We start from the raw sequence: 13,576 nt of genomic DNA, 5'->3' as shown, positions 1-13,576 counted from the left end.
AAGAAGCTAGAGTCACCAGAAACAGTCCAACAAACTAAAAATTTAATTGAATGTTACAAACCTGAAATGAACTCTAAGATAGCTCCCTCCAAGTCTGTAAAAACCAGTTATCTTTGTACTAGATTACGTTTAGGCTTTGCATCATTATTTAAAATTAGCACTATTATGACATACTGTTGTGATTAATAATTTCATCCAGGAGGTTTTAATTTTTGCTTTTCTGGTTCTTATTTTTTTCAGAAAGTTTTCACAAAAGTCCATTAGACCTCAGCCCTAGAAAAGTCAGTTATACTTCACCACAGTAAGAGGTGCAAGGGGTAGGGGTCGGGGTGGGGTGAGGGGAGAGTTAGCTTTAGCTGAAAACTATTAAGACAGTATCACTTTTGCAGGTGTAGCCTACATAAATAATGAGCTCTCTACTGATGTCAGTTGTTGCTTGATATAAAAAGTGATACTGTCATGTCAGAGCTTTAAAAAAATGAGATGACAATGTTATGCTAACAAATGGACAAAAACGGTAGGGTGGGTTTCTAAACAAGCATAACAGCAATAGCAGGGTTAACAGGGATCTAAAAGAAAGTGAATGCTTAGATGAATAATCATTGCATTTTACTGCTAATTAGCTCACAAATTAGATATAGTCATAATTTAACTGGCCAAGCTGCTCTTCTAAATAAATATTAATGATTAATAAGGATAATATAAAAACATAATTATTATAGTGGTTAGTAATGGCAACTAGCTTGCATCTTGATTCATGCTTTTCTTTATTGTAGCCAGCTTTCAAACAAACTCAATTTTATTTAAAATCTTACTTTTTTCTGATGTCATATCGATCTGAAAGAAAACATACATAAATTGAATGGTTACAAATAGCATCTTGCCTCACAGCCCCTGATGTGTACAGTAAGCTCCTATTTTATATACATGGGAAATGCCATAAGCTAGAGGAAGGTCAGAGTAATTTGTTACCGTTCTTCCCTAGAGCCTCTGATTCTTATCCTAACTTTGAAAAAACAAATCTCCTTTCTAGACACTCTGGGTGGAAAGTCCTTTCTAACACGTTACTCCTGGGAAGGTATGATGCAGGTGTGTTTGATGTTAGAAATACATATTACGGAAAAGGCCAGGAAAAAAGTGAAGTAGGTTTTAAACAGTAAGTGTCAATTTAGTTGAGAGAAAGGAAAGAACAAAGAGCATGCCAGGGTGTTACATTCTACAGAAGTAGTTTCATTATTAGTTATAAGTCAGAATTCCAAATGCTGAAAAGAATACAAACTGGATCTGTCGCCCTGAATAGCTCCTGAAAATACTCAATAGAAAAATCATAAGCCTAATGGAAGAACTCATTTGAACATAGCAAAGTTGGTTTCATAATTGTGTTGCTCTTTCAACAAGGTATGCAGGTATCATCTTGAACAGCTTGGGGACTGAGTCACCAACTACAGAAAGGAAATTGAATATGAGAGACAAAGAGTGACCACACAGTTGAGGGAGAAAAATGACTTCAGTCTTGTCATAAGTTTACTGTGTATCCGGTTATACATGGCAGGACAATGAGTCTATAATCACCCCTCTCATCCTGCTCCACTGCCTGGGCATCAGTAAAGAAGTGAATTCAGGGGCAGTCTATGAACCGATAAGGCCTTACATTTTAAGCTGGTGAGTACAAGGGTGATTATTATGTTTTTCTTTATGGTTTTGTATTTTAAATCCAACAGAACAACATTAAAAAATAAAATTAGTATATTTGACAACATTTACGTGCAACTAATAACAATTCCATTTGTCTATCTTAGAAACAGGAAGCAATATGTTAATCAGTTAAGTGTAAGGACTTTTCCAAAGATTTCTTTCATTTCTATGATAATGTTTGGGCATTTTCAGACCTTTATAAGGGAAACAAACACATACTTGCTTTGACGATAGAAGCAGGTATAATTCAAATGGCTATTTATTCAAGGTAACCTCTCTAAGACTCATTTTCTTCATCTGTCACATATCATCTATCATATGACAGCACACACCTCATAGGGTGATTGTGAGATCAGTGTTGGTGGGGTATGTGGAGCACTTAGTAAAGAATTTACCTTATAAGAAGTGCTCATTATATGTAGAGTTCTGCATTATAATATTAGTATAGTCAAATGGATGAACTATATGCTCCTTAAAGTTTTTTATTTCAGTGGTTCTCAAACTTTTTGTTATTAAACCCCCTTTACACTCCTAAAAAAATACTGAGGAGTCTGAAGAACTTCTGTTTATGTTTAACATATATAAATAAATATCTGTATTACAAATGAAAGCTGAGAATATACAAGAACCCAAGTATACACAAGCACACATTCCAGAGTGTCAGGGTGATGATGTCATCACATGTAATGGAGCCTCTGGAAGACTCCTATGTAGCCTGTGAGGATATGGGAGCTAAAAGGCAAATAATATTTCAGTACTATTAAGGAAAGAGTTTTGACCTCCAGGTGTCTCCAGACCAAACTTTGAGAACCACTGAGATAATGGTTTTGGTCTTCAGCTGTTGGTAGAGAAATCTATATTGCTGCATAAAGACAGGTAACAATTTACAGGGAAATTTTACTGTCCTCTGAAATCAGTCCATAAGATGAGAAAACAGGCTCAGAGAGGTTAAGTAAGATCGTGACCCTTTAATTACTAAGGACAACGGTGTAACCCTTCTAAGAACACAGGTAACCACGTGCTCTTATCAGTGGTTATAGCAATAACACAGCCATTAACAAGTGACAATGCCACACAATTACCTCTTCCTCCTGTTCTTGATCTGACTCTGATTCCTTGCCGCCCCAAGATGCCATGCAAGATGGAAAAAAGAGAGCAGGAAGAGTAGAGAGTATTTAGAAGAAAAGACAAGACTAAATACCCTGACCACAGATATCAATAGGTAAGCATACATCAGCGTACTTGTATTTTTTCTTAATAACAGTGTATAGAAAACAGGCACAAAAATTAAAGAAGATTGATTTAAATGCAAATGTCTGTAGATTCAAGAGACGAACCAAGATTATAAATAGACTAATCTACTAGACAAAAGAACTAAAATTATAAATATACTAATTTCAGACGCTCAGTTACCAGCAGCCTCAAAGTTTGACATTTAATGGATTTGATGGCATATATCTACAGAAATGGTGATGACAATATCTCAACCATTACAGATATTGGCTAAAAGTGTTAAAAGCCACAAATAAACATATGGTGAAAATATTTTCAATACACAGGCAATATTTAGGAGTTCTATTATAATAAAGAGCTACTAAGTTCTAAAATATATCTGAACTATACACTGTTTGGCAATTTTTTCTTTTGTTTTGAGTTACTACATGGAAAGTTGTCCTGGACCATCACAGCATTAATAACTGTGTCTGATATATCTTGACTTAGAAATAAAAAGTAATAATAAACTAAATGCTTTCTTTTATAGCACATTGAAAGCTCATTGAAATCTGAGACAAAGCTCATTCATCTTTACATATCACTTAGGTGGATCGCCCCAGCAGTACATATTTCTTTGTGGTTCTTATTTGGTATTCTGCTTCAGTGACTCAAAAGTGATCCACACTACAAACCCCAAAGTACATTCTGTACCATTGGAGTGCAATTACAGTACACTTACTGGATCAATATACCTATTGCTGTATTCTAATTCTTGGAATAATATGTAAATTTATGTAAACAGATACTGGTATTTCATTTAATTTTTATCATTTAATAAGAATTTACAATGTTAAACATGATACTACACGCTTATCTCTATGTGACTGACCTCTAATTTATAAGAATAATTAAGTAAGAAAAATATACTGTGGTGAATAAAAGGAAGTATAGGAAATGTTTTGTATTGCAGAGTCAAGATTTAGGATTTTAAGTATACTTCTACCTCTCCTCCAGGTCTCACCTGCCACTACTCATCCCACTTCCCAACCTCTAAAATTCACACTGGTAACTTGCTATTACCTCCTCTAAATTGCCATGTGGGAGCTTTCCATTAAAAATGGATACTGGTTAAACATTTTTTTAATAATAAATAAAGTTCTCCCCAACATTTAATTTATCCCCCTTGCCTTCTTTGATTTGATCAGAGTAATCAAAGAATTCTATAATGGGGAGAGGTTTGACTAGAAAGTAATACCTGTAGGTAGATTTGGGTCAAGAATTAATGAATTTTCCTTTCAACTATGTTTCAAATCTACTCCTATAACATGCGAGTATTTTATATACTAATCATGTTAAAAGAGTTGAAAATTTAATTTGATGCTCCTAAAACAATAGGTTACAAGATGAACAAATAATTATTTTAGCAACAAGGTAAAACATCCTGTTGTTGCTCTGAATTTCATAATACATAATCCACCTGTGAACTGGTAGTAAATCGAAGCTAATAGACTCATAAAGCTTTGGTAGGGTGAAATGTACTAGTATGGTGCCAGGAGGGCACATAAAAACAATAAGAAATCAAAGTGAATTATTTAATTTTTAAAAATTAGTCCAAAAAATTAAATCTTAAATTCAAATTTTCTCTCTTCCATATCCAATATGTATTTACAGAAAATTTTCCATCAAAGTGAATTTAATGTGAAATAAGGTAGAGCTACTTTTTCCCTTACTTGAATGGAAAATCATAAATTGGACAGGGTATCAAAAACGACTGTTATACATGGTTGCATTCAGTGTCTTTGCTTTTATTTATTCTAAAGAATTTGAAAATCAAATCCTATACTCCCTGAATTGCACTACAGCAGATTACAATACCTTCGCATAAATTGGCAGGGTGATGTTTAAGTTGCAAATAGCTTGATGCACCAGGCCTCTTGTAGATTTTGGCTCTTTCATAAATGATAGTCGTCCGCAAGGTTCCTGAGTTGTATCACGTACCTTGAACAAGAAAGGCATACATGATTCACCCATATGATGCACACTATTTATTTTAAAGAGATACTCAAAAGAATCAGGAAAAATCATTAGATAATGCTAAATAAGGATTTGGAGGTGTTCCTTTTTCCCTTTCCTATTATCATTTAGAATGGTTAAAAAAAAATCATTTAGCTTAAAAAAATGTGGTAAAATATACATAACATAAAATTTACCATTTTCGTTTACCCACTTACCATTTTCAAGCATACAATTCAGTGTCATGAAGCACATTCACAAAGTTGTGCAATCATCACTACTATGCAGAATTTTCCATCATCCCAAACAGCAACTCTGTACCCATTAAGCAATAATTCCCCATTCTACTCCTCCCCCAGCACCTAGTAACCTCTATTCAACCTTCTGTTGCTAAAAATTTGTCCCTTCTAAGTGCCTCGTATAGGTAGAGTTATACATTCACATTGCAACATATATCAGAATTTCGTTCTTTTTAAAAACTTGTGTTAAATTATTCATAAAACATCATTTCAACCGTTTTTACATGCACAGTTTAGTAGCATTAAGTACATTCACACTGTTATATAACTATTACCACCATGCATCTTCAGAATGTTTTCACCTTCACAAACTGAAACTGTTTCCATTAACTTCCCATTCCTTCCTTCCCCGATCCCCTGGTAACCACCATTCTATTTTCTGACTCTGCATTTGACTACTCTAGGTACCTCATGTAAGTGGGAACATACAATATTTGTCTTTTGTGTCTGGCTAATTTCACTCATTTTAAGGCTGAATAATATTCCATTGTATGCATATACCACATTTTGTTTATCCATTCATCTGTGGATGGGTATTTGGGATGTTTCCACCTTTTGACTACTGGGAAAATGCTGCTATGAACATTGCAAGTAACCGAGTCCCTGCTTTCAATTCTTCAGGAATTGCTGGATCATATGCTAATTCTATGTTTAACTTTTTGAGGAACTGCCATACTGTTTTCCACAGTGGCTGCACCATTTTACATTCCCACCAGCAATCAATGCATCAGGATCCCAATTTCTCCACATCTTTACCGACATTTGTTATTTTCTGTTTATTTGTTTGTTTGTTTTTGATAATAGCCAACCTAATGGGTATGAAGTGGGATCTCACTGTGGTTTTAGTTTGAACTTACTTAAGTTGTTGAGCATCTTTTCATGTGCTTATTGGCCCTTTGTATATCTTGTTTGGAGAAATGTTTATTTAAGTCGTTTTCCTATTTTTATATTGTGTTGGTTATAAAATGACTTTTGCACATCAATAATATCAAATATTAGCACAATTATACAGCTGTTTGTGTTAAATGGATCCATTGCCCCTCAGCAGTTACTGCTTAATGTGTGATCTGTAAGAGCCTTTCTTTAATCAGGCAAAACAACTGAACCAGAAATGGCTCAACGAAAGCCTGCAGTAGAGATCTGGAGAAAACAGACTTATTAAAACTTAAATAGAATTATTACTTCAATTTCACGAATCTCTCACTCATATCCATTTTTGTCCCTCTTTAGAACTGGGAATCTAGGATAAAACTTGTATATGTTACTGCCAAATTCCTAATGTGGATTAATATTCCTAAAGAGGGACAACAAATTTATGGTACACTGAAGTGTCTCCATAAATGTTTTTTGAATGAGTTTATGAAAGTATATCTAGTCTATAGCTATACCTGGGATAATCTTGTAATAGATTAAGCGAGATCATGGGTCTTTTGAGAGCTCTTTATTACAAATATTTGTCACTAAGAACTCTTTTGGTCTCTACAATTGTGAAATCACAAGTTTTAAAAATTTAAGCACAAATATTTAAAAGAAACAAAAAAAAAAAAAAAAAGAGAGAGAGAGAGAGAGACTTCCCTTAAAATTTGGAAAAGAATTGCCAGTTTTTCTAATTAATGAATTGTCTATCTGTCCCTCATTCTTAGCCTTAAACATAGTCTATAACTAAAAATTAAGGTTGAATTTGAAATTTTTAAAAATGGTTGGTTTTCTAGGACTTGAAAATTTTACAGAAATGGTTTAAAAAAATCACTGGAAATGACTGAAAAGCAAATATTTTCTTCTACTAAAGGAAGTCAAAGCTTTACTTGATCTTGAATTAAATGCATTACAAAGTTCCATGTATATATTACCTTGACAAAGAGAGGAAGTCTGTTTTCTTTGAAGGCAAAAAAACTGAATATATGATGTTGGCCACTCTTGGTTAATGGCACCAGGTTGCCAAAACAATCAACATAGATGGGTTTTCCTTCTAATACCTGGTGGAAATAGAGAAAAACAACACAGAATATAATAGCTGTAATTATTACTTGTTATTTACATGAAGAAGTGGTAGTATTACCTGGAACATTAAAATTCTTAAAATGTGCATACAATAATCTTTAAACTCCTGACTGACATTTGGTCTTATCTGTGACAAAGCACGTACCAGCACTCCCTCTTCTTACTAGTAACAGGAATCTTCAAATGTATAGTGGCATTTAATATTAATGGTCTCATTTCTAATCCTCTAACATGTTACCTTCGCAAACCAATATATCTTTAAATCCTAAATTTAAATTCCTTTTTGACATCACAATGAGTCAGGTTACTTGAGTTCAATATCCAAAGGCCCACACTGATGCAAAATTCTGAAATAAGAAAAAGTAATGTAGAAAAGCCCTGGATATCATACTTTCACATTTAAATGAAGTATATACTTCCTGGACTGTTTTCTTCACTATTAAATAATAATAATAATAAAAAAGAAATCAAATAAATATTCACCTCAAAAAATAATAACAAGGAAAGATAAAAACATATAAATTGCTATATTCATTTACATACTTTGAATTTATCAATGACATATAATTTTTCCCACAATAATCTTTAAGAGTCGTTTTACCTCCTCACATACACTGAGACTATCCCAATTGAATAGGTCCAAACTGGCTAAAAATGGCTGATTTTAGACCTTGACCTTCTAACTGATCAAGATGTCGACTGGTCTTTTTTTTTGATGGCTCTATTTATGGTATACTATTTTAAATATAATTTATTAATAAAGGTATAAACAACATATTAACAAAAATTGGTTTTTCAAATACAGTACCTCCACATCCCTGCTTCTGGCCACCTCAGCAAAGTTTTCTTGTTGTTCAAGCGTCTTATCCACTTTATCATCAGTCATGCAGAAACACCTCAACCTGGCTTCAATGGGGTCATGTGATTTGGCAAACACTACAAATTTGGCCATATATGGTACACAAATAATTTCTCTATACACTTGTGATGCAAAGGTAACGGACTCCTGGATTTGTCGACAATCTATCAGCCAGAACCTATAAAATAAAATAAGGTCAGTTATCTGAAATTTAACATACAGATAGCCCTCGGTATATATGGAGGACTGGTTCCTGGAATTCCGCAGATACCAAAATCCATAGATGCTCAAGTCCCTTATTTAAAATGGTGGAATACAGTCAGCCCTCTGTATCAGTGGGTTCTACGACTGTGAAGAAGGAAAGCCAACTGAATGAAAAACAAGTGAGTTCCTTCAATATGATCAAAGTAATCATTAAATGCTTCTTGGAAAAAGAAGGGAGCAAGAAAAGGAGACAATAAGAGGAAGTAAAAAGGAAGGGAAAGAAAGATAGGGAAGGGAAGAAAAGTAGGAGGACAGATGGGAAGGAGGAAGCAGGTGAGGGGAAGAGAAAAAGAGGTACCAGGTGCTTAAGGTCAACTATTAGATACTGTGTTTGTAATTTTTTCCCTTGGAAACTCTTCTGAGTATTCAATCTCCTGAAATATACCTTCAGGGTTTAGAATCCTTTAGTGGTATAAGCCCAGTATTGGACATTATGACAAGTATCTCACTGGATGAGTTTCTATTTTCCATGATTGCCCCTCCTGTTCTTCATTTCATTTCCTGAAACTCTTTTCAACAAAATCTACCTAGCTTTTTTCCTCATTCCATCATTCTTTTCCAAAGGACTCATAGTCACCAAAGTTGGATCAACCCAGCCACTTAAAAAAAAATCTGCATTTGCTTCAGAACTCCTAAATATTGCTTAATACAATTAATAGAAGAAATTATTAGCTTTGTGACTAATTTATGATTTCTAGCCTCAGCTAAATCTGTGACATATTTTGGCAACTTTTTCCTCAGATACCATTTTATTCAGTACAGTAATGGTGCTAAACCTTTATGACACCCCTGGACCTTCCCCCTCACCTCAGACCCTCAGAAAGGTAACTTCACTGAGAAAGCAGAGACCATCAGATGGCCATTCTCTCAATTTGCTATTCATACACTTCAAAGATTTATTCCACATCCTCTTGCTTTGAAACCTTTCTCCATCAATGATCACTCTCCTTCCCCGACTCATTGCCCATAATCTTTAGGTATTCTGAAATTTCCTTATCTTCTTAGCCTTTCTTTCCTTCAGTTCCTGACCCATCTCTCTTCTTCTTTTTAATTGTGATAAAATATACGTAATACAAAACTTAGCATTTTAACCATTCTTAAGGGTGCGATTCATTGGCATTAAGTACGTTTACAATACTGTGCAATATGACCACTCTCCATTTCCAGAACTTTTTCATCATCCCAAACAGAAACACTATACCCATTAAACAATCACTTCAAATTTTCCCCTTCACCTCAGCCCCTGGTAACCTCTATTAAACTTTCCGTCTCTATGAATGTGCCTATTCTAGGTACCTCATTTACATGCAATACCTGTCCTTTTGGGTCTGTCCTATTGCATTTACTGTAATGTGTTGAAGGTTCAGCATAGTTCCTGGCTCTTGGCAGGCACTCAATATTACCTTCCTCTTTATACTGATTCAACTATACTTTATTCACTGCTTCTTCAATTGTCTGAAAAACTTAAATTATTAATACAATAACATAATAACTCATGATTTCTTGGTCTATCCTACAAGGCCTTCTGTAAATAATGTTGTTAACCAACATTCCAGCATTATTGCTGAATTAGAGACTCCACTGTTGCCAGCCCCCAATGCCCTTCTGCATCTTGGCTCATGTTACTGTCTTTTCCACTTTTATATATCTGCCTGTTAGGTTCCTACCTATCCCATGAGTCACCTCTTCTCAGACACCCTCTGTGACCACCCTGATGCAAACACCCTCCTCTGAATTCTTTTAGTACCTCTTTTGTACCTTTCCATTCAGAACTTGTCATTTTCTGGCATTAGAGCGTGGATGCCTGAGTGGCAGGGCACACTGACACATAGAACCGGAGACTCAAAGTTGAGCCCTCTGGGTGGCTCGAACTATAAACATGTGTCACCTCACCCAGCTATTGCTGTGCATTGTTATTCATGCATCTATCTTTTTTCCCCCCTGAATAAGAATTTAAGCTTTAACCACTCTCAACTTCAGTTTTCTCATCTGTAAAATGGACATAATGCCTCTTGCCCTTCTTAAGTCGCAAAGTTGTTGTAGTAACCAAATTAAATAAATGGGAAAATGCTTGGCAATCCATTAACGATCATGCAAATGAGAACTCATATTAATAAACTGAGTTAGTGTATACACATGCAATAAAACTAAATAGCTTAAGCTTTTTAAAGATGTGTGATACATAAGTGGGCAATATGTAAATGTGCTATGATGCATAAGCATCACCAAAACCTCTAAACTGTTTAAGCAAACCATGATATGCTTTGTGTTTTGGTTATCATTCTGTTGGAAAAAGTAGTTCAGGCTATTTTGTTGACAGCAGGAAATCTATCATTCCTAAGACCTTTGGGACTGGAAAAATCAACAGTGGCTGCTAAAACCAGAGTCTGGGTCATACAGTAATAGCCAACAATCATTTATTTTCTTTAGATTTTAATCTGACTGGCTGTACTTTGTTATTGCATTATCACTATTACATTTACTGGCAGGTCTAGTTTATAATATGAAGGTAAATGCAGACCATATTTAAAACCATACCAAAAAAATGACTTTTAAAGAATGTAAGGAACAAAATAAAAGACATCGGGGGCACACAATTTCACAGTAGGTTTTTCTGTGCAGTATAACCATACCTGGCAGACACATTGGTTGTAAAGGAAACACATTCATTGACAAATGTTAATGGCGTAGTTCCTGTAATATCTTCCCACTGAGCAGGGGTGGTTCCACCTGAAATAATATGATTGTTGAAAAAAATTAGGCAAAACTCCAGACCCTGCATTGTAAAATAAAGTCTTTGTGGTTCTGGCTATGTTCACTCACCCTTCAAGGTGATCCATTGGAAGCAAAATGACTAAAAACTGTATGCTAAAAAATGACGCATTGAAAACAAACAGCAAACACCACACTTCACGGAACTAAATTTAAGGGAGGTCATTTGAATAACTGCTTCAAATTACTAGGCACTCTGTTCTCTGCCTGACATGCTAAAGCGTTTATTGTAATTGCGAGGCTCTGAAGATAATTTTGAATTATATACAATTGATGATTTTAAAAGATCCTTTGACCAACCAAGGAGCTGAATGCGTTGTTAAAACAAAAATCCAAATATTCTTTTGTTCTTTAACTTCATATTTTATGCAATTATGTTCAAGAAAGAAAATTTCCCCTCAATTTGTAATTGAAGGCTGGCAAAAAAGTGCTTGGAAAATATTAAGAGCTCAATAAATACTGCAAAGTGAATGAGCAAATGATTGAATGCCAAAGGATGATCTCTGTACACAGACAAATCACTATGGAGGGTGATGCTGGCTTTTATTTCTACTGAGAAATTAAGTTGGCATAGATAGGACAAAAGTGTCTTCAAGCACTGCAGGAGAAATGTATGTTTGAGATGAAAACAAATGTTGACTAAGGTTTCTTAAAGAAGGGAATGAGTTATCAAACAAAGGTCACGGAAACTTATTCTTGGAGGCCTCTAAAATATACACTGTAAGCAGGACCATAAAATATAACAGGGCAAAACAGAAAAATCCAAACACCTAGGTTAACATATTTGTAAAAATTAATAGATAAATTAAAGAAATTGTTTACTACAAATCCATCCAAAGACAGAGGGCTGGAATAACTAGATCAGATGGTGCCTAGGCCCACGTGGTATCTTCATTTTATCATCTATAAGGGCAGGATGTGCCAAGGACATTTTTCAATCTGACTTGTTTTGCATCCACTCTATTATGCTGCACATTGTAGGAAGGTTAATCAAATACACATGGACCAAAAAGTATGGGAAAGATACCCAGGAATGCTATGTAATAACCAGAAATGAGTAATTGGGAGGAGGCCATAGGTGAAGCATATGATTTCCCACTACCCTCATTTTAGTCCATGTACTTTAAAATTATGTCATATTATTAAACTTATGCGGTAAAGTCTCAATGATTTGCTATCAAGGGTACAGAAAAAACATTAATAAGGAAGAATGAAAGAGAGAATAAAAAAAGGGTAAACATTTCTGCTAATATGAAGGAGAAATGAAAAAAAAAATTCTAACAATACTTAAGCAAGCAGAGATGGTCATTATTCCTACTGACAACACTATGAATATTTACTAAAAGCCAATACCATGTAATTATTGTTAATTAGGGAAATTATCAGCCAAATTATGTAGTTCTAACACAGGTTACTTGTATGGATTTTTTACCTCTCACCATTTGTGGTGGTATTATTGGCAGAGACAACCAATATTCTGGGAATGTCTTTCTGGAGTTTAGTAGCTGACTGAAAGCTATTACAATTTCCAATTGAAAAGACCAAAATTCAGTTAATCATTAAAAACCTTCATTTTGTTTTTCCAAAGTTAGTTCAGCAGATCAATGATAAAGACATAACCAATTCCTGGACAGAAAAGTTTGAATTATTGGGTATAATTATTCAAGATATTATTTATTTTTCAACAGGTATAGGATGATGTCTTCAAAGAAGGCTTAAAGCTTGGGTTTTGAGGAATATGGGCTTGGGTTTGAATCTCAACTCTGCTAGATATTTACGGTATAATCTCAGGCAAGTTAGGGAACTTCTCTCAATCTTGGTTTCCTTTTCAGCAAAATAGGATTAAAGTTTCCTCACAGGGCTACTGTGGAGATAAAAACAACAATGTATATGAAGTGTCTAAAAGTTTCGCATACAGGCTTTATTTAGTAAATATTAGTTCATTTCCTTTCCCCTAGTTAGAGTGCCTTTCCTGAATTAATGCATATAACCTTGCAGGCATCTTATGACCAAAGTAATTTAATATTTACAACAATCTAAGTTTCTTCTTTCAGAACTTTCTACTACAGTAGTCACATGTGACTCACCTGTGATGCTGCACAGTAATCTTAAGGTTGGTGCATCTCCCCCAAAACCATTCAACATGACATCACTTGAAGCTTTGGGGACAGGAATGGTCATGGTAATTGGCTTGTGAAATTTTCTTCTTCTAGGTTCCAAAGTGACTATAGGGCTGAAGGTAGCTTTGTTGCCTAGGATCTTCTTAACCAACTCACTGTGCATAGGTTGAGCCTTTTAAAAGAAAAAAAAAAATTAAAATTAACAATATATCATTATATTCCATGTCAAATTTCTTAATGCATTGCTCTTTATTTCATAAATCAGTTTTCTGGCTTCAAATATGGCAACTGAAAGTTTACTACTGTTACCAAACACTCATCTAAAACTTTATGAGACA

General features: G+C 34.6%; 1 protein-coding gene across 9 annotated transcripts in view; it reads right to left on the bottom strand.

The window, feature by feature from the left end:
* Positions 1 to 13,576, bottom strand: part of ANK2 (ankyrin 2) — a 347,463-nt gene that overhangs the window by 30,174 nt on the left and 303,713 nt on the right. For 7 of the 9 annotated variants that reach the window (XM_068543335.1, XM_068543343.1, XM_068543341.1 and 4 more), the window contains 7 exons: positions 13,206 to 13,410; positions 10,980 to 11,076; positions 8,032 to 8,260; positions 7,073 to 7,198; positions 4,786 to 4,908; positions 2,778 to 2,810; positions 816 to 837 (listed from right to left, as the gene is read on the bottom strand). In XM_068543335.1, the coding sequence (XP_068399436.1) occupies positions 816 to 837; positions 2,778 to 2,810; positions 4,786 to 4,908; positions 7,073 to 7,198; positions 8,032 to 8,260; positions 10,980 to 11,076; positions 13,206 to 13,410 (835 nt within the window). The remainder of the gene's footprint in view (positions 1 to 815; positions 838 to 2,777; positions 2,811 to 4,785; positions 4,909 to 7,072; positions 7,199 to 8,031; positions 8,261 to 10,979; positions 11,077 to 13,205; positions 13,411 to 13,576) is intronic. The other 2 variants (XM_068543336.1, XM_068543340.1) reach the window with 1 other exon arrangement.

Source organism: Eschrichtius robustus, chromosome 4 (assembly GCF_028021215.1).
Source record: "Eschrichtius robustus isolate mEscRob2 chromosome 4, mEscRob2.pri, whole genome shotgun sequence".
NCBI classification, from domain to species: domain Eukaryota; kingdom Metazoa; phylum Chordata; class Mammalia; order Artiodactyla; family Eschrichtiidae; genus Eschrichtius; species Eschrichtius robustus.
The sequence above is the reverse complement of the archived record's forward strand: the minus strand, read 5'-3'. Positions and strand labels throughout refer to the sequence as shown.